General features: G+C 41.4%; 1 protein-coding gene across 8 annotated transcripts in view; it reads left to right on the plus strand.

Annotated features, from left to right (window-relative positions):
• Positions 1-21,269, plus strand: part of CACNA2D1 (calcium voltage-gated channel auxiliary subunit alpha2delta 1) — a 642,096-nt gene that overhangs the window by 354,675 nt on the left and 266,152 nt on the right. For all 8 annotated transcript variants that reach the window (XM_053252730.1, XM_053252724.1, XM_053252726.1 and 5 more), the window contains one exon: positions 12,060-12,189. In XM_053252730.1, coding sequence (XP_053108705.1) covers positions 12,060-12,189 — 130 coding nt within the window. The remainder of the gene's footprint in view (positions 1-12,059; positions 12,190-21,269) is intronic.

The following is a 21,269-nucleotide window of genomic DNA, read 5'->3' on the forward strand; positions in this document are numbered from 1 at the left end:
GAAAGAATCTTTCCTTGAAGGCAAGCCTGTATTAGTTCAGTCCCAAAAGCATTCCCTATGAAGGCTGTGTTTATACCACGCTAAAGATCAACATTTAGCCCTGAAGCTAGTGATTCATCATTTTAATAGAATACTTCTTCCCTTTTGAGAGCCCTCTCATTTATATTAAAAAAAACTTGAGTGGAAGTGGCAAGAAGCTGCACACTGTAATTGTTTCTCTGGTAAATTAATTTAGTGGTGATTGTGTTTTGTTGTGGTACTTTCCATGAAAGTGATTTTGGAAGAAATTGACGCTTTCATTTTCCCTATTCCCCAGCTCTGGAATGAAGGATATATGAATCTGATTAATCCTAGCCTATAGACCCATAACATCCAGCTTCCTGCTTGCACTCACACACATCCTTTGCCTTGTTGATCCTGTGGCAGAACATGAAGTGTATAGTCATTCTAGTCCATGGGCTTTGAAAGTCTGTCACAGATATGATTGTCTCCACTCATGATGATTTCCTTCCATCATGTATTTCCTAATAAATGCATCCTTGACACTGGCCACATGAAACAGCATGGCTCCTCTAAGCATTTTTGCTTTGTCAGCTTTGCCAAGGTTAAATGACACACAGCCCAATTAACATAGGAAAAATGAGAATCTTCGTCAAGTCTGTGAGGAGCCAGGTGTTAAAACTAACAGAATGTACAAGAACAGATGATATTTTCTTTTGGTTTTGTCTACTATGATGAGAGCCCCATAAGAATTTTGGGCTCAGCTCAGGACTAACACTTTTAAGCATGTTCATATGTGAAGCTTGCATCATCTTTGAAAATCTTTTGGGCTATTTGGGTGAACCATTTTTAATGTTGAAAAAAAGTGGAAGAAATGCATTTATACAGTGACTGCATTCACACGTGACGTTAAATGGGAGGTTAACAAACCCACGGTTAGTATTTCAAACCATGAATCACATCGCAGACGTTTGTCCAACCGCAGTTCGGCAGCCTCTGATTTCAGGGCAGGGAGCCCCCTCTCTCCTCCTTGGCCACCGAGGCAGTTTCGCAGCTAAACACTGCTCACATTGCCAGACTGTGGGCAGAGTATTAGCACATTATCCAGGCGGCTGCCATTGGCTGAAATCCCCACGGGAATGTGTTGATCACGCTCAGTTCATTCAGGCTTTGCTGGCTGGCTTCATCAGCTCGATGACAGCTTAACCCCTTCCTCACTGTACTCCCAGCTATGTCCTTGCTATAAATCTGCAGCAGAGCATTGAATCATACGCTAATTCTTTGATAGGCAGGTCTGCAGAGGGGCACATCCACATGGGCGGTTGGGTAGCCACTTGAGACAAGGGCACTTTATTCCTTAAACCCCTAGGCATTTGACTGGGTATAGGCCGTGGTGGGGTGTGGGGCCTGGGGAAGCCTGCTTGCCATTCTCCTATCCATTCTTGCTACATACCTAAACTTTCCCTCCCTCTACATCCTCCACTTTCTGGACATAAGGATCCATAGATCGACACACCTCCCGGTTCATTAAAAGCTAGCTCTCTGCACGCCATGTACTTCCAGCACCATCCATTCAGTACACAGCAAGTGGAGGGGTGGGATGGGGTGTGGGGGGAAATGTCCTCCCCTGCTGCATCCAATCACCTAGACCACACATCACCCTCCCCACTACTGGCCAGATCTTAGAGGTCAATTGTGCATTTGTATTTAGAAAGAAACACACAGGTTTTTGGTTTTTAAAAAATACTTATTTGACTATATTTGACAGCAATAAACTGGCAGCCTTTTAATTTGCACTGTAGGGACTGGTGCTTCCAATCTCTGGTCCTGCTGTTGCTGTGGCTGTGGGTGATTACCTTGTGCTACCATCACCAAGTTTAAGAGTGGTATGCCCTTTCAGTACCACACACCTGCCCACCTTGGTGGTGGGCCATAGGGAGATGTTCTCAGACATGTCTTGTGAAGGGGCCCGTGCCTCCCTGCTTCTGCAACAGTCTTCAGGAGTGGGGCTGTGGGGTCTGCCAGCAGAGCAACCCCATCATCGGCTGGGCATCCCTCCACCACCACTCTTGCCTTCTGGATGCGTGGGCGGGTCCGGGTTCTCCTGCAGCAGGATGTGTCTCCAAACTTGCATATGTTGTGCACCATTATTACTTCTGGCACTAGATCCTTCTTTACATCCAGCAAGGTGTGGAGGGTATGCCACCAGCCTTCAGCCTCTTGAACACCTGCTCGACCACAATTCTCATGCTGCTGTGCCTGAAGTTGAGTTCCTCACTGGGGCACCTCTGGGTGCATGATAGGGAGTGACTATCCACTCCTGGTCCATGAATATCACTGGCTTCACACTTTGCCCACCCACCTCCATGGGCTCAACATTCACTTAGGTAGCTGCGCAGCTTCACAGTGAATGGGGAGGTCCAGAAAATTGCCATTTTGTGGCTTCCGTCCGACACCTCAGTGTAAACATACATGAATCACCTCATCAAATTACTACCATGTAGGATCATGGTGTAGTAGTGCTTCTGCCCGTAGTACTCCTTGTAGCACTCCTTGTAGCATCAAGGGGTGCTAAAATATTTCAACGTGTGTGCCCTCTGTACAGCCGATGATGGCCAGGAACCCCTTCTGCTGGAACCTTAACATCACCTCCTGCAGGTTGCCCACGCGGATGGTGACCTGCAGGATGTAGTCTTCCTGCAGGACCATGGGAAGCAGAGGAGAGGGCTGCTGCCTGTCTCTGGGAAGTTTTGATGCCTGCCCTGGAGCCCACAACCAACCCATCAAATCTCCTAGAGACTGCATAGAACCTCACTGCCTTGTCATGGGCAGCTGCTGCCCCCATGGGCCCCAAGCACCCCAGTTCCCACAGCCAGTACCGTCTTTGCTGGCCTCTGTGTCTTGCTTCCTCCTCTATGGTTCTCAGGACCATCTCCATAGTGCTGTGGACTGTTATGATGGTTGTTGTGCCCACCATTGCAAAACTCCTCTCTTGCTGGCTGGGAGTTTGGGTGATAGTGCATGCCCACGTGGGAGCTTTAATTGTGCATGCTGCCCACTTGGGGCATCCAAGAGTTTGGTGGTGAGTGGGTGTATGAAAGCAGCCGCCTGTTGCATGCAGTGCTCATGCAGCACTGGATGTGTGAGGGTGTGGCCAGGCAATTACTCTGTGCAAAGCGGGAGTAGGCCAGGTGCAGGGACCTGCTCTCAAGTCTTCATAATAAGTATCTACTGCACACAGGCCCTGATAGCACAGTAGAGCACTTATAAACCAAGGGGCAACAGATACCACCAAGGATAAGTAGAGTAGGCACTGACGACAGGTTCATTGAGTGCCCATAGAGAGGAACAATGTGTGGTGGGTGGGTGGGGGATAAGCATGCCAAAGGGTGGCCTTGGAGGCCCCCAGGCTCTACATCTGTGCCCTATTCTTGAAGCAGGACAAAGTTCTTCTCACCTACCAGGCCCCTAATCCCACCATCCCCACTGGTGCCGAAATTAATAAGTAAACTTCCCCACATTGCGGAGCACAAGCATAGGGAGGACAATGGGATGTGAAGTGTGGCTACAGGGTGATGAGGGAATCTTCTCCCATCATAGTCTTAACATCTCTGCCCAGATACTCTCAAATATAGACTGGACCAGTGAGAGGGTTTTCAAAGTACAGTGTGGACCCTCACAGTGGCAGCCGGCAGGAATTCTGCCGTCTTACATTAACAAGGAGCACAAATCTAATTTTAAAATGCTGTTGGGAGAGTACAGCAATGGCAAACTGTGCCCCCTGCTTTCAACAGCAACAAAATCTTCTGTGAGGCATCCGTAGAAGAGTGACCTTGCTGTGGGTGCATTGGGGCAAGGACACCCTATGCCTGCCACCTTCCATCTTCCTGGGACACCAACAATGGGGATCGCTGTTGGTGCATACCTTTTGTGCAGGTACCCCCTTTCCTATGCCAGGCTGCCCATGTTTGGGGTAGGAGCATTGCTATGTAAGGGACAGACACCCCCCCGAACTTTGGGGTACAGCAGTCCCAAAGAGGGGGCCCTGTTGGGGTGCAGTGTTTCTGTGCAGTGGTGTGTTGTGCACACCAACGTTTCTGCAGGATGGGCTAAACTGTGCAACATGTACAGTGGTGTGGGACTGCATCCCCACATTTCATCTTTCCTATACTTCTGGGTAGGCACCTTGAAAGCTGCACCCTTGAAAGCTGTAGAAAGCTGGCAAAACCTGAAAGGGTCATGTCCCCTTAAATACTCCAAGTGCAGGGCCATTGTGTCACTGTTGCCAGGCAGAATCAGGAAGAAAAAACATGGCGGGGGTGGTGGCGCTTTAGCCAAGAGGCAGCCATCAAGAGTTGCGGCATGCATAGAGCGGGTGTGGGCAGCCCTCCCTATTATTATAGTTCTAAAAGCAGCATGAAGCCACGGTTATGGTGGCATCCGTATTCAGACATAACGCTGCCTCTGTCAAACATCAGGTCGGAGTGGTGAAATTTACCACAAACTGAAGGTTCAAGTTGGAGTTTGGCAAGGCAAACCACAGGTCACTTGCCATGAAACTGCAGTTGAATGCATTTGGATGTAATGGAGTTCCAACCTCTGCCCCGTTTACCTCTGGTTTTGCATTACGTGTGACTAGTGACCATTCTAGCTAACTTAGTTCACATTCATATAGTAAACTATGTTCAGAGTTCTTCTCTTCAGAGTTCAGTGGGATGGGCCCACAGCTCATAAGTATCTTCTTTAGCTTTGCATGCAGAAGGTCCCAGGTTCAATTGCTGGCATCTCCAGGGAAGTCTGAGAAATATTCCTTCCTGAAACCTTGGAGAGCAACTGCCAGTCATTGTAGACTAGGGCAATGGAGCAGTGGGGAAATGGAGCAAGTGGGGGTGGGGGGACAACAGTTTGTTGGCTGCCAGGGTCTGAAGGGGCTGCCAAGACATCACCTCATCCAGGGCACCCCCTTGCTTCCTTCTCCACCCAGGAGGAAGCTCCCAGGCAGTGATTCAACTAACTGCTGACTGGGGAAACACTGCAGGCACTGAGTGGCCCCGCCCCCAGTACTGGCCCCATGCCCTGCATCTGATGTCGTCTCAAGGAGCGGAACTTAGGCTAGGAAATGTTAATCCAGGGGAGACACCGGTGGGACTTTCTTCCCCGGGTACCGGCAAGTGGTGATGATGATAATTCTCTAATTCTGTATCCGTTTCATATCTTCCCAACAATGTAATGGGTATTAAATAATTTGTGTGTTAAATGCAAAGATAATTTGTTGTCCATGTGGCTACAAAAGGTCAGCTCCTGTTCTATAGCTCATCTCCAAGGAAATAGCTTACTTTAGTTCAACTCCTTTTTTGACAGTCTAATCTTACATTTTTTGCCAATACTTCCCACCCACCCCATCACTAAATTGTAATATATCTATAATGCATTACATTTTATGGTTTAAGCATATATTTCACTTTAGAGTTTGCCTCTTTCAGCAAGTTATGCTTACTATCTATTTTTTTACTTGTAAACCTTTCGAAGAACTTCTCCAAGATATTCTGCTGATCTATCCTTTAAGTTGAGCAACTGAGGAATTCCTTTCATGCTTGGCTTCAAGCATGTACCCTAACATCTTTGCTCAAATTGTTTTCAGTTTTCTTTTCCTTTTGACATATTTTATTCTTCTAAAACTTTCCCTTCTACAAGATTCTTAAAATAGGATTAATAGCTTCTATATATTTATTTCTCTTAACACATACTCGTGGCTAATCCCGTGGGTGGCAGATCTCTCGAGAGTTTGCGAGCAACTGCCGATTAGCCACAGGGATGGGGAGAAAATGACAGTGGCGGCAGCTGGCCCGCCCGCCGGCCAAAAGGCAGGAGCTCTGATGGGTTGGGGGAGAAGACAATGGTGGCAGGTGGGCAACGGAGAGGGCGGCTCAGCCTCCAGTCCGCCTGCTGATCATAAGGCAGGAATGCCGGGGGTAGGAGCGTCAGTGGGGGGGGGCAATGGGGGCAGGGAAATGGCGGAGAGGCGCAGATGCTCTGAGGTGCAGATGCTCTGCACCCGGCCCAGCTAGTTTTGTATGCTTGCCATCAGGAATTATTCCAGGAGAGACTGGCAAGTCCTTCAGAAATTAATTAGTACCTGTATTTCATGTATTATCATCTCCTTCCTCTTCCAGCATTATCACAAGAGTATATATAGCATGGCGGAAACTGGCATTTTCATGGGAATATGGAACAATTGCCCTGCATTTTGAACATTTGCAACAAATTGGGATACCACGGTGGACTGCCCCCAGTGTGGCTTTTTTTTTTTTTTTTTTGGAACAAGTGAGATACTTGTATTCTTACCTAAGACATGCACCGAACATAGTGCAAAGCATCTAATATTTGGGTTGTTTTAGCTGGTAATTTTGATACTGCTGAATTAAAACCAACTGTTCATCACATCTTTGATACAGCTTTCAGTATTCTCTAGGTACCTGATGGTGCACCATTAGAAGAGAGAGCCAGCGTGGTGTAGTGGTTAGAGTGCTGGATTAGGACCGGGGAGACCCGAGTTCAAATCCCCATTCAACCATGAGACTAGCTGCATGACTGGGCCAGTCATGTATCTCTCAGCCTAACCTACTTCACATGGTTGTTGTGAAAGAGAAACTCAAGTATGAAGTACACCACTCTGGGCTCCTTGGAGGGAGAGCGGGATATAAACGTAATAATAATAATAGAAGGCAATGTCGGTCATGCAAAATCAGCCCCTCATGAAAAGTTTTGCATTCTCTTTATTCAGCACAACAGGCCCTAATTTTACTCCAAAATTTCATCACACCTCAGTTTGTGACAGATCACCTGCACAGCCATTAAGTGTAACTTTAAAAGAAATCAAGCTGTTTTTGAATTGTATCTTTCTGGTATATTTCTGATACCATAGGAATTGATAATAAATGCATTTCTAATAAATTGGAGGCAGTGTGTGAAAGTTTAAACACCAGTTTACCCATGTACTACGCATGTTATCCAAACAGACTACTAAAATCCATCACAAAATTTGATGTAGTTCTTCATCCACTTACTATACTATTACTGAGAAATTAATTCATATGTGCTATTTACTTCTCATAGATTGAGAGGTCTTTATTGGACAGATAGTAAACCTTACACTAGATACTTAAACTCTGGGACACTTGAATGATAGGTGAACTTTAGCAAAAAACCAAAACCAAACCCAAAACACCATGTATTATGTTTGGAGGCAAATAGAAAAATCTTGTGAGGGATTAGTGGCCATTAATTGAGTAAGAGGACAGTGCAAATCTAATTATACAATTAAATGCCTATCTATACATATTCATAAAATTATATTTGAAACAATAATATTAATGATGCTGGTTTGTATATTTTCATAGAATGAATGGTGGAATAGTAAAGATGTATATATAATAATATATAGCAAACATTTGAGAACTGATAAATTTGCATACCAAGAGAAATGGTCACAAGCTTGAAATGCTAGGGTTTAGAGCAGTGGTTCCTAATCTGAGTTCCTTCAGATGTTGCTGAACTACAGCTCCCATCATTCCCAGCTACAATTTCTTGTGGCTGGGAATGATGGGAGTTGTATGTAGTTCAGCAACATCTGGAGGAACCCAGGTTGGGAACCACTGGCTTAGACACATGGAAAGATCAGTTGGGAAAAATGGATGGTGTTGCATATCCCTAGTCAGCACAGTTACTGATAGTACTTGTCTGAGCCAGACTTAAAATTTGTTCCAGTGGGAAAGAAAAGACTCACATTTGACCCATGATGAGTTTGGCCATGGCTGTGGTAAAAACAAGATAATCTGCATCTTGCCCTTGTACTCTATCTCAGTTAATTGAATTGAGGGCTACACTTCTTTAAGATAATGCACTAAAATGTGAATTGAAGGAAGAAATGGATGTGATCTTCTACCCAGGGCAGGAACAAATTGGTCTGCAGATTTATTTCAGAGAAGTGAGAGAAAGATTTTGCTGACTGTCAGTAGTAGGTAACAATGTAATTCAATAAGTGAAGGCTGAGTTTGAATAGATGGAAAATTAATCTTCAGGCCCTGTCTCCTGCGGGATTTACCTGTGCCATTATTGATTGCATTTCAGCTCTTGCCTCAGGAGAGAAATTGGTCGCAGTTCGTTTTTAATTGTATTCACAGCTGCATTGGATTATTTTCCTTCACAATACATGAGATCCATGGTTTTGTTTTCTTTTTAATGAAAAAGTTTATGGGGATGAAAAATGTAGCAAATACAGTTTAGATTACTGATAAAAATCAATTTAGAGCAATCATTGTTTGATCAGTGTATTAGTGTAAGTATCCTCAGGAGGTCCCAAATGTTGTCTAAGAATTATTGCTCTGTTTGAGATATATTTTACTGTGTGATCTTAGCCATTTTTATTACTCACCTACTAGATGCAAGAGCTAAGCTCAGTTAATTGGCAAGAGATAACTTTATTGAATGTGAGGCCGGTGTGTACTTAATCTATCTGGTTACTGCTTATTTTTCTACTAACATTTCTGCTTGGTTTAGTGGTGCACAATTAATAAGACTCTTCATATATTAACATTTAAAAAATAGACATCTTCCTCATTTGTTTTGATAAAAGGGTGGGTAGAGAAGCCTGTATTAGGAACTATCTATATATCCTGCACACAAACGGATGTGTCACTGTATATACTGTACCTCATTTATAAGTGAAGAAAAGGAATGGAAAGCTGCAGGAACTGTTTGGCAAAATAATATATGTTGTTATGTTGCTTATGTTCCAGAGCTCTGTGGGTATGTGTGAGGCCCATTTCATGGTGCTATGAAACTTCATGTGCATGCACTACTTCCCCTTCCCATAGCTGACAGCCCACTTCCACGAGTAAGTGGCATTGTGTCACTCTGAAGCATAGGTACAAATATAGGAGATGTCAGCTGATCTGAAACATTTTATCTCACGCACAGCCCAACTGTATGTATTATTACAACTCTTTCTGATCAATTCAGAAATAGCAAACATGCAAAATAATTTTGTGTGCATGTCATATCACACCATTCAGACCACCTGATTACCTAGACTGTAGTGCAGTCTAGTGTGGGAGGAAAAAGCCCACCCATAGGTCACATGAACTGACTTTTTGTGCATATCAAAACAGTGGTGAAGAGAGACATAGATATATTGTTCTGACTGAGCAGTTCCACACGTAGTAGCATTAAGTATACACTCAAGGTAAACCTGAGTTTCTTGCCATGCAATAGCTGTAGAGTGGTGGAAGTGGTGAGTTAAGAAGTGGTGGGCTAGTTCAACATAGGTTTGCAGGGAAATTAGAACGGTTTAAAGGAAGGAGGAACTGTAGATCTAGCTGTACATAGCAAATTAAAGGAAAGGATGGTGTTACGTGAATTCAGGAGGCTAGTTGGAAACATAGAGCAGTCTAAAAGTGCTAGAGGCTTTACTAAAGATAAAGAAGAACATATTCAGAACGGGAGAAGAAGGGTACATAGGTAATAAATAAATATTTATGAACTGCCCTGAGCTATTTTGTAAGGGCAGTCTAACAATCAAATGAATGAATGAATGAATGAATAATATAAAGACTTGTCTCCCAGTTTGTCATAAAGACAATTTGTCAAAAAGGCATTTTGCAAATTAGAAATATGTGTTCAGGGAACTTACCCCTTTTCATTTTGGTAATGGAAAGATACATATTAGAATGTAAAAAATAAGTGGTAGGAATTTCCCCTTTTCTTATAGAATTTTAATTTCTAAGACAGCAAAGCACCATTGTATAAAAGACAACATAGTAAAAATATGTTAAAATGTGTTAGAGCTGAACAATAAACATACACATACCCTTTGCTAAACCTATTATCTTAGAGAAGATTAAAATACAAAACAATTCTACTGATTCAGTACCTTCCCTTTTGGATGCTATACAAAGGCTGATATTAGTTGATAGTTTACAATATTGTTCCTTGCATAGTGCAATGGAAACATAGGTGCCACTGCTGTTGGTATTTATTTGGGGAAACAATTGGATGTGTTAGCATATTTATCAAAGGGCTTGCATGTGTGACAAATTATCTCACTTCAACAACTCATTGTTGGTGTCTCACTTACAGAAATTAAACTAGCTCATTATTTTAGACAGCTGGTAGCAACACAGTGAATTTTGTTCAGAATACATACACTCCAATCTGAGTTACAGTGCTGTATAACAGTAATTGGGTCAAATTACAGCATTGTTGAGACTGTTTTAAAACTTCATCATTTCAGTTGCTAACCCAACTCAAGTGCTGCATGATTGTACATCACTATCAGGGGCGTAACTATAATAGGGCAAGGGGAGACAGTTGTCTGGGGGCCCACTGCCTTGGGGGGGCCCCCAGAGGCAAGTCACATGACTGACTCCCCCAGCTGCGCACCTGACCGGGCTTTCTTCAGTTGTATTCATCCTCTGAAATTGATGTGAGTGTTAAGACCTGGAGCTACCAGAACAACATGTCTTTCTCTAGTACCATTAAATGACTTGCATCATCCACGATTGACAAAACCTTTCTTTACTTCATGAGCTGAGCTTCAGTGAGGGGGGGGGCGGGATTTTAAAATCTTGTCTCTGGGCCCACTCCAACCTTGCTATGCCCCCGATCACTGTGCTGCTTTGGATCCTGCAAGTATCTCTTAGCAAACATACCTTGAGAAGCAATGTGTGAAAAACTGAAAAGCATCTTCCAGGTAATCCTCTCCAAACAAATTAGATGGGATCTGCACAATCTAAACAATGAAACATTTTACTTTACTTTATGTAGTAGTGTGTGAACTACTTATGTAGTAGTAGTACTACTACTTAGTAGTACTACTACTTATGTAGTAGTACTACTACTACTTAGTACTACTACTACTTATGTAGTAGTAGTGTGTAGCAAAGGTAACCCTAGGGAAATATAGTTTTCCCAAGATTTACTACTGTGTCAGTAGAAAATTGTTTTACTCTTCATAGCCTTGATTTGGGCATCATATTTCTTCAAAGTGGAGGTGAGCAACATAAGCTAACTGAAACTCCTGAGCCTGTAAATATGAGTTCAGGGACACAGTATTGCCCATTTTACCATCTTGGCACTTTACCATGTCATTCTGCTACATGTGTGTAATTAACCTAAGAGACTTTTGGTGCATGCTCTCACTCAGTCTGCATCACTCTTCATTCCATTTGCGACTCCAGTATGAGCAGTGAGAAAATGTGTGAAGACTTTCCACCCACTCGTACAATGCAGCCCCTTAATTATATCGAGTCTTTATAGTTTGTGTGTAAGAAAGTTCCAAAACACTTAATATCTACATGAACAACTGTCCCTATTCTGTCCTCCAATGTCTGTTGCTGGTGTCTACTTTGTGTTTCTTTTTAGACTGTGAGCCTGTTTAGGGACAGGGAACCATCTTTTCTTTTTTTACTATGTAGACGACTTTGATGGATTTTTTTTTTTTGCTGATTGTGTATTAAAATTACATTAATATAATAATATTGATGTAATGGGAATGAGATGGTAGGGTCCTGAAGTGATGGAATCAATTATGTCACTGTAATCAGCAGTTTGGTGATCACATAGTTGAGTTGAGTGCCATCCTACAGAAAAGAGATACTAGAAGTAACGGGGAGAAGGTTGGGCTAGAACCTTGCTCCCTAACATGCTTTTTTCTTTTATTTGCAAGGTGTTTTTTCTTACCTAGGAAGGAATTCAAAAACTGCATCTTGCTCCTGACACTTGAATTGATTTGACCTTTCTAATACCTCAGTATTCTATCAGTTCATGCCATATGTGTAGACCAAGCTTAGAATAGAATGCTCTAAGAGAGGACTGCAAAACTTTGGCTTTCCAACAGTTGGACTACAAGCGCGTCATTCCTGTCTATTGGCCACTGTAGCTGGGCATGATGAGAGTTGTAGTCCAACAGCTGCTGAAGTTGTGCAGGCCTTCTCTAAGACATGTAGGCCTAAATAATATTTAGCATTTGATTTGATATTTTACTTTTTTCCCCTTAAAAGCCTGGGAGAAATGAGAGTGAAACTGGCAGCCAGAGAATCAAACCAGTGTTTGAAGAGGATCCTATTTTTCGCCGGCTAACATCCTACCAACATTCAGCAGTCCACATACCAACTGATATATATGAAGGCTGTAAGTAGTGACTAAACCTGTGGAATCTTCATATGTGTCTCATTACATCTTAATTTGTTCATATTGTCTAAGTGTGTTTTCTGGGGATTTTCCTCCCATGAACAAATCACATTAAAACTGTGATAAATGCCACTGAAGGAATGGGATGTTACGTTTAATAAGATAATAGATGAGGCTTAAGTGTAGCTTTATATTCCATGTTTCTTTCACACAGTTTCTTTTAAACTGTAGTCCTGTTTAAATGGCCTTACACTGCTGTGCGTTTCTGTTCACTTGGATGAAGCTGTGGATGTGTCTTGGTACAATTTGAAAGTTGTGAAGATGCCTGTTAGTTAAAAAATGCATCTACAAGCTGAGAGAGCAACTAGTCAGAAAACACATCTGCAAGCTGAGAGAGCGACTAGAGGAAAACAGTAAGCAGACTGCAGTTGTGAATCTGGATTATTGTGAATGTCCTAATTTTTCTCTCCCATTGGCTTTTTCCATTTAAGCCAAAATGTTCTTGACAGCTCTCCTTAAGCTGGGTTCAGCCTTAGGCAGGGAGGAAAGCTGGAAATGCTTGAAGTGTTCCTAAATCATACAGTGCTTCAGGAAACTGCCAAGCTGTGCAAGACAGTAGTTCTGCCACTTACAGTGTAAGTAGCATATGTAAAACCTTGTGGGTAAAGTTGACAACTATCATGGAATAGAACAGGAAATGAATGTTTTTTCAAACCATTGAGTTGTACCATTAATTTTCCCCCGACCAAGCCAACAATGCAAATGGTGCTGAGCAATTAACATAACCCAGAGCAATTACCAGGATCATAACCCAGGATCAAAATCTTGTTTGGAATCTTGATCTATTGATACTCTGGATAAGAAATCACAGCCTTACATACCTAAAAATGGGTAGGACCTGACCTGCAGCTGGTAGAAATGTGTGGTTGTGCCGTCCTGTCCCCCAAAGCCTACCCTTTCCCACTTCTGGAGTTACTCACATTTGCACATCATGTGTAATGTCTTAATAGGGTGTGCATGCATAGATTCTACTACTACTGTTTATATACCGCTTTTCAGTGAAAAGGTTCTCAAAACAGTTTATATAGAAAATAATAATAATAAGAAAGTGGTTCCCTGTCCCCAAAGCACTCGCAGTCTAAAAAGGAACACCAGAAAAACACTAGCAACAGCTTCTAAAGATTCTAAAGTACCTTGGTATGATTCACACATTGCTTATTTTGATGGTTAGGTTTGTGTAGATCTGATATGCACTGGATTCTACATTGATAGATGTAGTCTAGATATTTGCAAATAGCAGGACAGGGGACACAATCCTACTCCCCCATCAGATATAGTCTCTAGATACTTTCAGGTATGTACAAAGAACAAGTGTTCCGGAATAAGATGATGAAATATACTGGCTGCAGAAACTTAAATTTTTATTTCTCCTCTTGGAATTTGCATGGCTCATTTTAGTTCAGCAATCTTCCTTCTTCACTGAAATCTTCAGTAAGTCAAAGACCCAAGCGTGACCCATATTTACTTAAAATTTACATCCAGAGTTATGTGTCTGCATCTATAAATGAAATCCTAGTGGAAGAAGAAATGTCAACAGGATTGAGGAGAGGAAAAGTAATGTGCAATTTACAGTTCCTCATGCAGCATGTCAAAATGACACAGATTTGGAGGATTATTCTGGGATTCCAACTTTAATAATGTAAAAGTGCACTGTAACTGAAGGATTAGAGTGGAAACGGTTCTGTTATTTTAGATATTCCTCATTTCAGCTAAACTATTATGAGAAATGGCTCCATTTCTCAAATTAGCCTTTAATGTATTTTTGCTAGTCTCATCTGAGAGATGATTCATTGGCAAAATGTTATTTAAAATATTTTCTTTTAGCATTGACTTTTAGGGTTGATGTTGTTCTAATAAACATGTATGGCTTTGGTATTATTATATTGATATACAGGCAATGCAATACACATATTAAGATAACTCTATTTCTCCTCCAGGACCTTCTTTTATTGCATAAAAAAGACAAATATAAGTCCGCTGTAAAAACAAACAAATGTTTCAACATCTATACATCAGCATCAGTGTTCAGAACACTGATACTGAAGTATAGATGTTGAAACCTTTGTTTTTACAATGGACTGATATTTGTCTATTATATATTGGGGAAATTCTATAATATGAAAATCAGCACAATATCATATAAATAACTTACTGGATGACCTTATCCCTGCCACATCCAATTTAATGGAGGAGGAATGATAGCTTAGGGATAGTGCACATTTTGTATATATAATAAGTGGTTCAGTCAGCACTTGCAGGATTTATAAAAGCCAGAAAGAAGTCTCTGCCTGAGACCTAGGAGAGCTACTGCCAAGCGAGGTTGACAATACTTGCAGTGGTGTAACAAGGTCAGAGGGGGCCCATGTTCAATCAGTAAAAGAGTTCATTCAGCTTTTTACTGAGAAATGGAGAGCATGCATGCGCCCTCATGCTGTGACTACACAGCACATAAATTGCGGTGTGGTCGGCATCAGGGCACATGTGTGCCCTCCATTTCCCAGGCGACTCACACACTGGTAACAAGCTGGATGGCCTCTTCTCTCTCTTGTTTGCTCAAGGGAGGAAAGAGGCCATTCAGCCCTCTACCGCTGTGTGAACTGCCTGGCAAGAGGCGGCAAGAAGCGGGAGGGGGAGAGTGACAGGAGAGGAGCCCTTGGTGGTCCCTCTTTTGGGAGTGACTCAGGGCAGCCTGTGGTCTTCAAACACATCCGTCCAATTTGGGTTATGCAACTGAATATTTGGATTGTGGACTATGGGGCCACTAATTATACACCACTTTCTAGGTGCCATCATATGTGGATGGGACAGTCTGGCCCTTTTGCACTGCTTATTGCAAGCTGTGAAAGCATCAAAATATTCCTATTAATTCTACCTCTTCAGGACTCTGCCACTTTATTCTGCTGTATGCGAGGACCAGGTTAAAGGGTAAAAGTTTTCAGTGATCTTAGGCACTTTTAAGCACCATTTATGATTGTAAGAATGTAGTTATAATTGGGTAGTAATTATTTCAGATTCCCAAATAATCTCAAATAAGAGTGTAATTTCATATCTACTCACTTTACTCTAGAAACCAAATGGCTTGACACAAAACTGTTATTTTAAAATATACTATAATTTTTAATATATTTTATATATTTTAGAAAGTTCAAATATACTCATTTTTAAACTAGCAAAAGTAGCTTAAAGAACGGACTATTATAACTTCCAGCAGCAAGCAGGGTACAATTTTGAATGCTCTCTCACATACTTTATTTCCCGAATAACAAGAAAGTATTCATTCCATGTATTACATTTTCCAAAGAGAAGAAGCAAGCACATTAATTTGAACATGCATACCATGTATTTTTGTATCCTTAGAAATTTCTCAGTCACAGGTTTATCGGAAATTATGTTCTATGAGAAAATATAAGATTGCCAGCTAGTGCTTTGGTTTCAAAGCCAATAATTAAATTGAAGAAAACCACATTTACAATATTATATTAAAAGTCTGAAAAAAACACATTTTGGAAGTCTTCAAGTAATATTCATGTGAATGTAATATTTACTTCAAGAAGAATATATTAAAGAAAGGTTTTCATAAATGAGGTGAATGCTACATCTTTCTAGTGGTATATGAAGGATCAAGAGAATAATTTCTGAGCACTTAAATATATATTTTAAAGGAGTAATAAAACTGCATACATTTTTGTTCTTTTAAAAATTGAAATTTTTAGTATGTTCATAAATTATATAAAAGTATATTGACTCCAATTCTTTGTGCATACAAAGCACATATTAGAGAAATACTTCTGAGGTGTTTTGCTTCCTAGCATGAATACCTCAACCCACACAGAAAATATATGTAAATTATTATTATTCTGCTTTGTCTTTCTCTACTTTTTTTGAATGTCTAGTTATTAACAGTGGTTATTGTTATTATTGGCAGTGGTCATATAATGCTAATTGTGTGTGTGTGTGTGTGTGTGTGTGTGTGTGTGTGTGTTCTCCATGCTAAAGATACTAAATCTGACTCGGAGTTTCAAATTTTGCAACAAGAAAAAACTAGGTTTTATTTCCAGAGTTTATTCCACTTTAAAAAAACACTTTTATGCACAATTTGTTCTGACTTAGCTAGCTGTGGGGAGGGCCAAGGAGCTAATACACGGTTCAGAGCCTCTGGATGGGGCGGTTTATAAATGTAATAATAGATAAATAATAATCTCCTCCCCTTACCCAAAAAATCTTATTCATCCAAAATAACTTTTGATTTCAACAGGCATTGCCCACAGCACTTTCAAATGTCTCTTTACTTCTATAAGGACTAGAAGCACTCTGTTTTTTCCAGTGGGAGGGAGGAGAGAGAGAATATGAGGTCCATGTCTGAACAAAATGAACAAAACTTCCTGCATACAGAAAACTAAAATGTCAGAGAGAACACTAACCCTACAAAACTAGTCTTCTTGTTTTATATGAGGGGTTTTGTCCATGGAGGAACATTCTAGCAGACTGTAAAAACTCTCTTATTTCTGAAGACTTTGATGGTATAGGCAATTTAATTATTATTATTATTATTACATTTATATCCCGCTCTTCCTCCAAGGAGCCCAGAGTGGTGTACTACATACTTGAGTTTCTCTTTCACAACAACCCTGTGAAGTAGGTTAGGCTGAGAGAGAAGTGACTGGCCCAGAGTCACCCAGCTAGTTTCATGGCTGAATGGGGATTTGAACTCGGGTCTCCCTGGTCCTAGTCCAGCACTCTAACCACTACACCATGCTGACTTTCAGTTTTGCCTAACATCTGTTGCTGACACTGAATGACTATGAATATTTATATGCTATTTTTCAAGAAAAGCGTTCAAAGTGATTTACATAGCAAAATGAATAATAAAGTTAGATGGTTTCCTGTCCTGAAAGGGCTCATGATCTTAAAATACATAAGGTGGACACCAGCAACAGCCACTGATGGGACACTGTGCTGGGATTGAGCAGGGCCATTTGCTCTCCTACTGCTAAATATAAGAGAATCACAACTTTAAAAGATGCCTCTGCTCAGTTAGCGTGGGAAATTCTGGTTATTATGTAATTGCTCATGCTCATTTAGTGTGTTAATTTACCATGCTTTTACCTTGCGCTCCTAATTATCATTTAAAATGTACCATTATTTCTTAGGACCTAGTAATCTGGTTGTTTCTGATTTTGTTGTCTGTCTTCATTTTTAATGTGAAAAGGCAGGATTAAAAACACACACTATTTGAATGAATGAATGCAAATATATCTCCTAACCACTGCCCCCTTCCCCATAACACACCAGTTATTTGTATTCTGAACTAGTACAATCCAGGAATTACTTTGCAACTTGATTCTGCCGATTTTATAAACTTGCCGCAGTATTCAGTCTCACAGATAAACTGGTTTGGCCAAATAAATGTTAAGACTTCTAGCAAATACTTTTAATCGGCATTAGGAAGTAACCCTGAAATGGGTTAACCCTGGAATTTTTTATCTTTCACCTGCATCAGATTTTATCCAGATATCAGCAGTGATTCTGCCCCACCCCCCAAAAAGCTAGTTTTAAAAATATTATTATTACATTGAGCTGGGGATGGGTGCAAATCACTGAAAACCTTATGAATGTATTTTTATTACAATATGGCTGCCTGCACCATGAGTCATTAGTGCCTAATTTCCCATGAGTGACTACTGTGCAATCTAGCAAGGAGCCCTATGGGGGAGTGTCGCTTGTGAGCAATCTGCATTTGTCATTTCTGTTTTAAAGCCAGAATTAATCTGAATGTATCTCTGATGTGACACATCCCCCCCCCCCCAAAAAAAAACTTTAAAGGATGTCATCCCCCAGTTAATCACTTGAGGCACCCTCTTGACAGCTGAACAATAGACTATAAATGATCACAGACTGCAAATGTGAATGGAATGAAAAAGAGAAGCTCTCATGCAAGTATTGAATGTATCCAGTAGCTTGCTCTTACGAAGTTTTAGGTTCGCCTTTTAGGTCCCTGCTCACACAAGCGTATTTGTCACTCATCATCTCTAGTGATGGCTTATATTTGTGAATGGGCCATTATAAATTAATCACCACAGCTAGAAACTAGTGATATGCTTAATTTTCATAGATTGACCATGTTACCAAGAATGTTAATCTCTCAACAACCCTGTAAAGTAAGTTAGGCTGAATGTGATTGGTCTAAGCTCACCCAGGAAATAATAATAATAATAATAATAATAATAATAATAATAATAATAATAATAATAATAAAAAATACATTTATATCCCGCTCTTCCTCCAAGGAGCCCAGAGCAGTGTACTACATACTTGAGTTTCTCCTCACAACAACCCTGTGAAGTAGGTTAGGCTGAGAGAGAAGTGACTGGCCCAGAGTCACCCAGCTAGTTTCATGGCTGAATGGGGATTTGAACTCGGGTCTCCCCGGTCCTAGTCCAGCACTCTAGCCACTACACCACGCTGGCTCGTGGTGAGTGGGCATTTGAACCTAGATATCTCCTTTAGCCCCCACAATTTATTTACCGCACCACACCACATTTGTTCTTCTACCACTTCTTTTGAATTTCTCATTTCCATGGTGGGGTGAGGGTGGGAGAGAATAGAAAGAATTTTGGATTGTATGGCAGAAGTGTCTTCTGTGTTTCTATGCAGTTTATATACGTAATGCAAACAGGGGGAAGGAAATTAACAATTTCCCTTTCTTCTTCTCCTGATGGGTAGGACAGCATTTTTCTTCTGCATTATATATTCTTTTATTTTTTAAACAATTTTTTACCCCTCCTTTCTATCATAAAACTCCTCAAGGCAGCAGGCAACAGTAATATAATTATTAGACCAATGCAGCACTCCATAAAAATCAATACAATTAAAATAAAATTATAAAATAGCAGGAAAAAATAGAAGCACAGTTCTTATATTTTCCATCCTCTCTTCTTCATATGCTAGAACAATAGATAGTCATGGTCCCTACAATTACAAATTCCCCAGTTGTAGTGTCTCTCTTGGATTCTGCTTTCCTCTTTGCCCAACCAGTCAGTGTTCATGGATGGGACCAAGGGTGTAGCTAGGAGAGATGGGGCCCGTCTTCACCCTTCTCCCCGGTGGCCCCTCAGGGAGGGAGATAATGAAGAAAATAGGGAGGGCATGGGAGTTGGAAGGCTTGGGTTCTTTGAACCCATCCACTCAATTATAGCTACACCCTGGATAAGACCGTGCTGCAGAGACATAACAAGAGTGGACTAAAAAGGTGAATATAGGCCTCTGCCCCCTACTCACCACCTTCTTTGGAGACCTGGGAGGGGGAAAGCATTACAGCTATGTTGCTGCTGTGCTATCTAGATGGTAATTCTTCTGGTTTTCCCCACACTTATCAGCTGTTGTATGGGCTACATTACGAATCCCTGGTGCACGGAAGATCCTTACTCTCTCATTTGAGATAATGTCACTGCTCATATTTTGACAATAAGAGAGCAAATATTAATTCTGCAAACTGCAATGCAAAGAACAGAAATTGGTGGGTGTATCCAATGTGGAGGATTCATGTTTTAAGGCACACTCCAGGCCTGCTCACAAAAGACTACTTTGTCCTGCACACAATTCAACTTATTCACCTTTTCCCTTTTCACTCAGGATTCTGAAATATAAAAACTTATGCTACAAGCCATGAGTTCAAAACATTTTAGTGCAATAATACTGACCTAACCCACTGGTTGTTATTTTAATATCAGTCAAAAGGAAATTGCATTTTTACTTTATTGAGTTAAAATTTTTTAGAGTACTTACAACCCTGCCCTCCACAAGAATTTCATTAATTTGGTTCACTTAAACTGAGGCTATTCAAACATGCCAAATTATGGATATTCAGAATACAGAAGTTAAATTTAAATTTAAACTTCAAGCTGGAAATAACTAAGTGTGTCATATGATACATTAAAAACAAAGCATCATTAGCATGGATTCTATTGGAATCTGCTTTTGACAAATGCAGCCATGATGTGCCAATCTGATGAAGCGCAATCAGAGCTGGATGAAAGGGATTAGAATAAATCCCTTCCACTGTAATAACGGTAAGGAACTCCATTCAGTGTAGTGTAGTGGAGCTAATAAATCTGCCTATCATTTAACTTTGCAGAGTAAAAGCCAAATGTTCACTGGAAGACTCCGGTTGCTACTGAACATCTATAGAGTGGTGGTGGGAGAAGCATTATTAAAGAAGTAGGTGAGAGGAATCTTGAACTTTCCCCCATCTGTTGCTTCTCTCCTGCACTCTGCCCCTTCAGCTGTTTTTGTTCAGCCACATCGAACACCAGTGGCAGAGCCAGGGGAATGGGGGCTGGGTTCTCCCCCATCCCTGGTGCCCCTGCCAGGTGCATGCTTCACATGACATGTGCCAAGGGCATGGCCTGAGCCCCAGAGGGCCCGCTTGAGCCCACAGGATCTCAGTTCTGTCTGGGATTTGCCAGCTGGGTGCATTTATTTCCCTTTCTCTCCTCTCTGAAGAGAAATGCAACTGGGAATGAGCTCTGGAGGGTTTGTGCAGGTCCTCTGCAGGCTGGGCCACACCCCCTTGCATGTGACATCACATGCAAGGGACCATGGCTAGAGCCCCGGGATGCTTGTGCAGCCCTTCTGGGCTGTAATCACAGGCAAGAGGCCCAGTTAGGCTCCCAGGAGCTTTGCGGCCCAGGATCTTTTAACCCGTCCACCCAATCATATCTCTGCCCCTGTCAAACACACATCTGGTAGCCCCAGCAGAGAGAAGATGACTGGGAGGCAGCCTCTACTGCCCAGCACTTTTCTCTTCCAAATCACACTGTCCTAGAGTTGGATTTCTGTTTAAAATTTAATTGGTCCCTAAGAAAAGTGAAATAACGGAGAAAGGACGTGAAATATAGAAGCTTTATCTCTAGTTGCTTGTTTCACAAGTATGTATGTGTAAAACATGAGATTGTAAGATTTGCCTATGTAGATCCTGTCCAGATCCCTGTTGCCCAGAGTCCTGTTAACCAACAGTTTGG

The sequence above is a fragment of the Hemicordylus capensis genome, chromosome 5, assembly GCF_027244095.1.
Source record: "Hemicordylus capensis ecotype Gifberg chromosome 5, rHemCap1.1.pri, whole genome shotgun sequence".
Classification (NCBI taxonomy): domain Eukaryota; kingdom Metazoa; phylum Chordata; class Lepidosauria; order Squamata; family Cordylidae; genus Hemicordylus; species Hemicordylus capensis.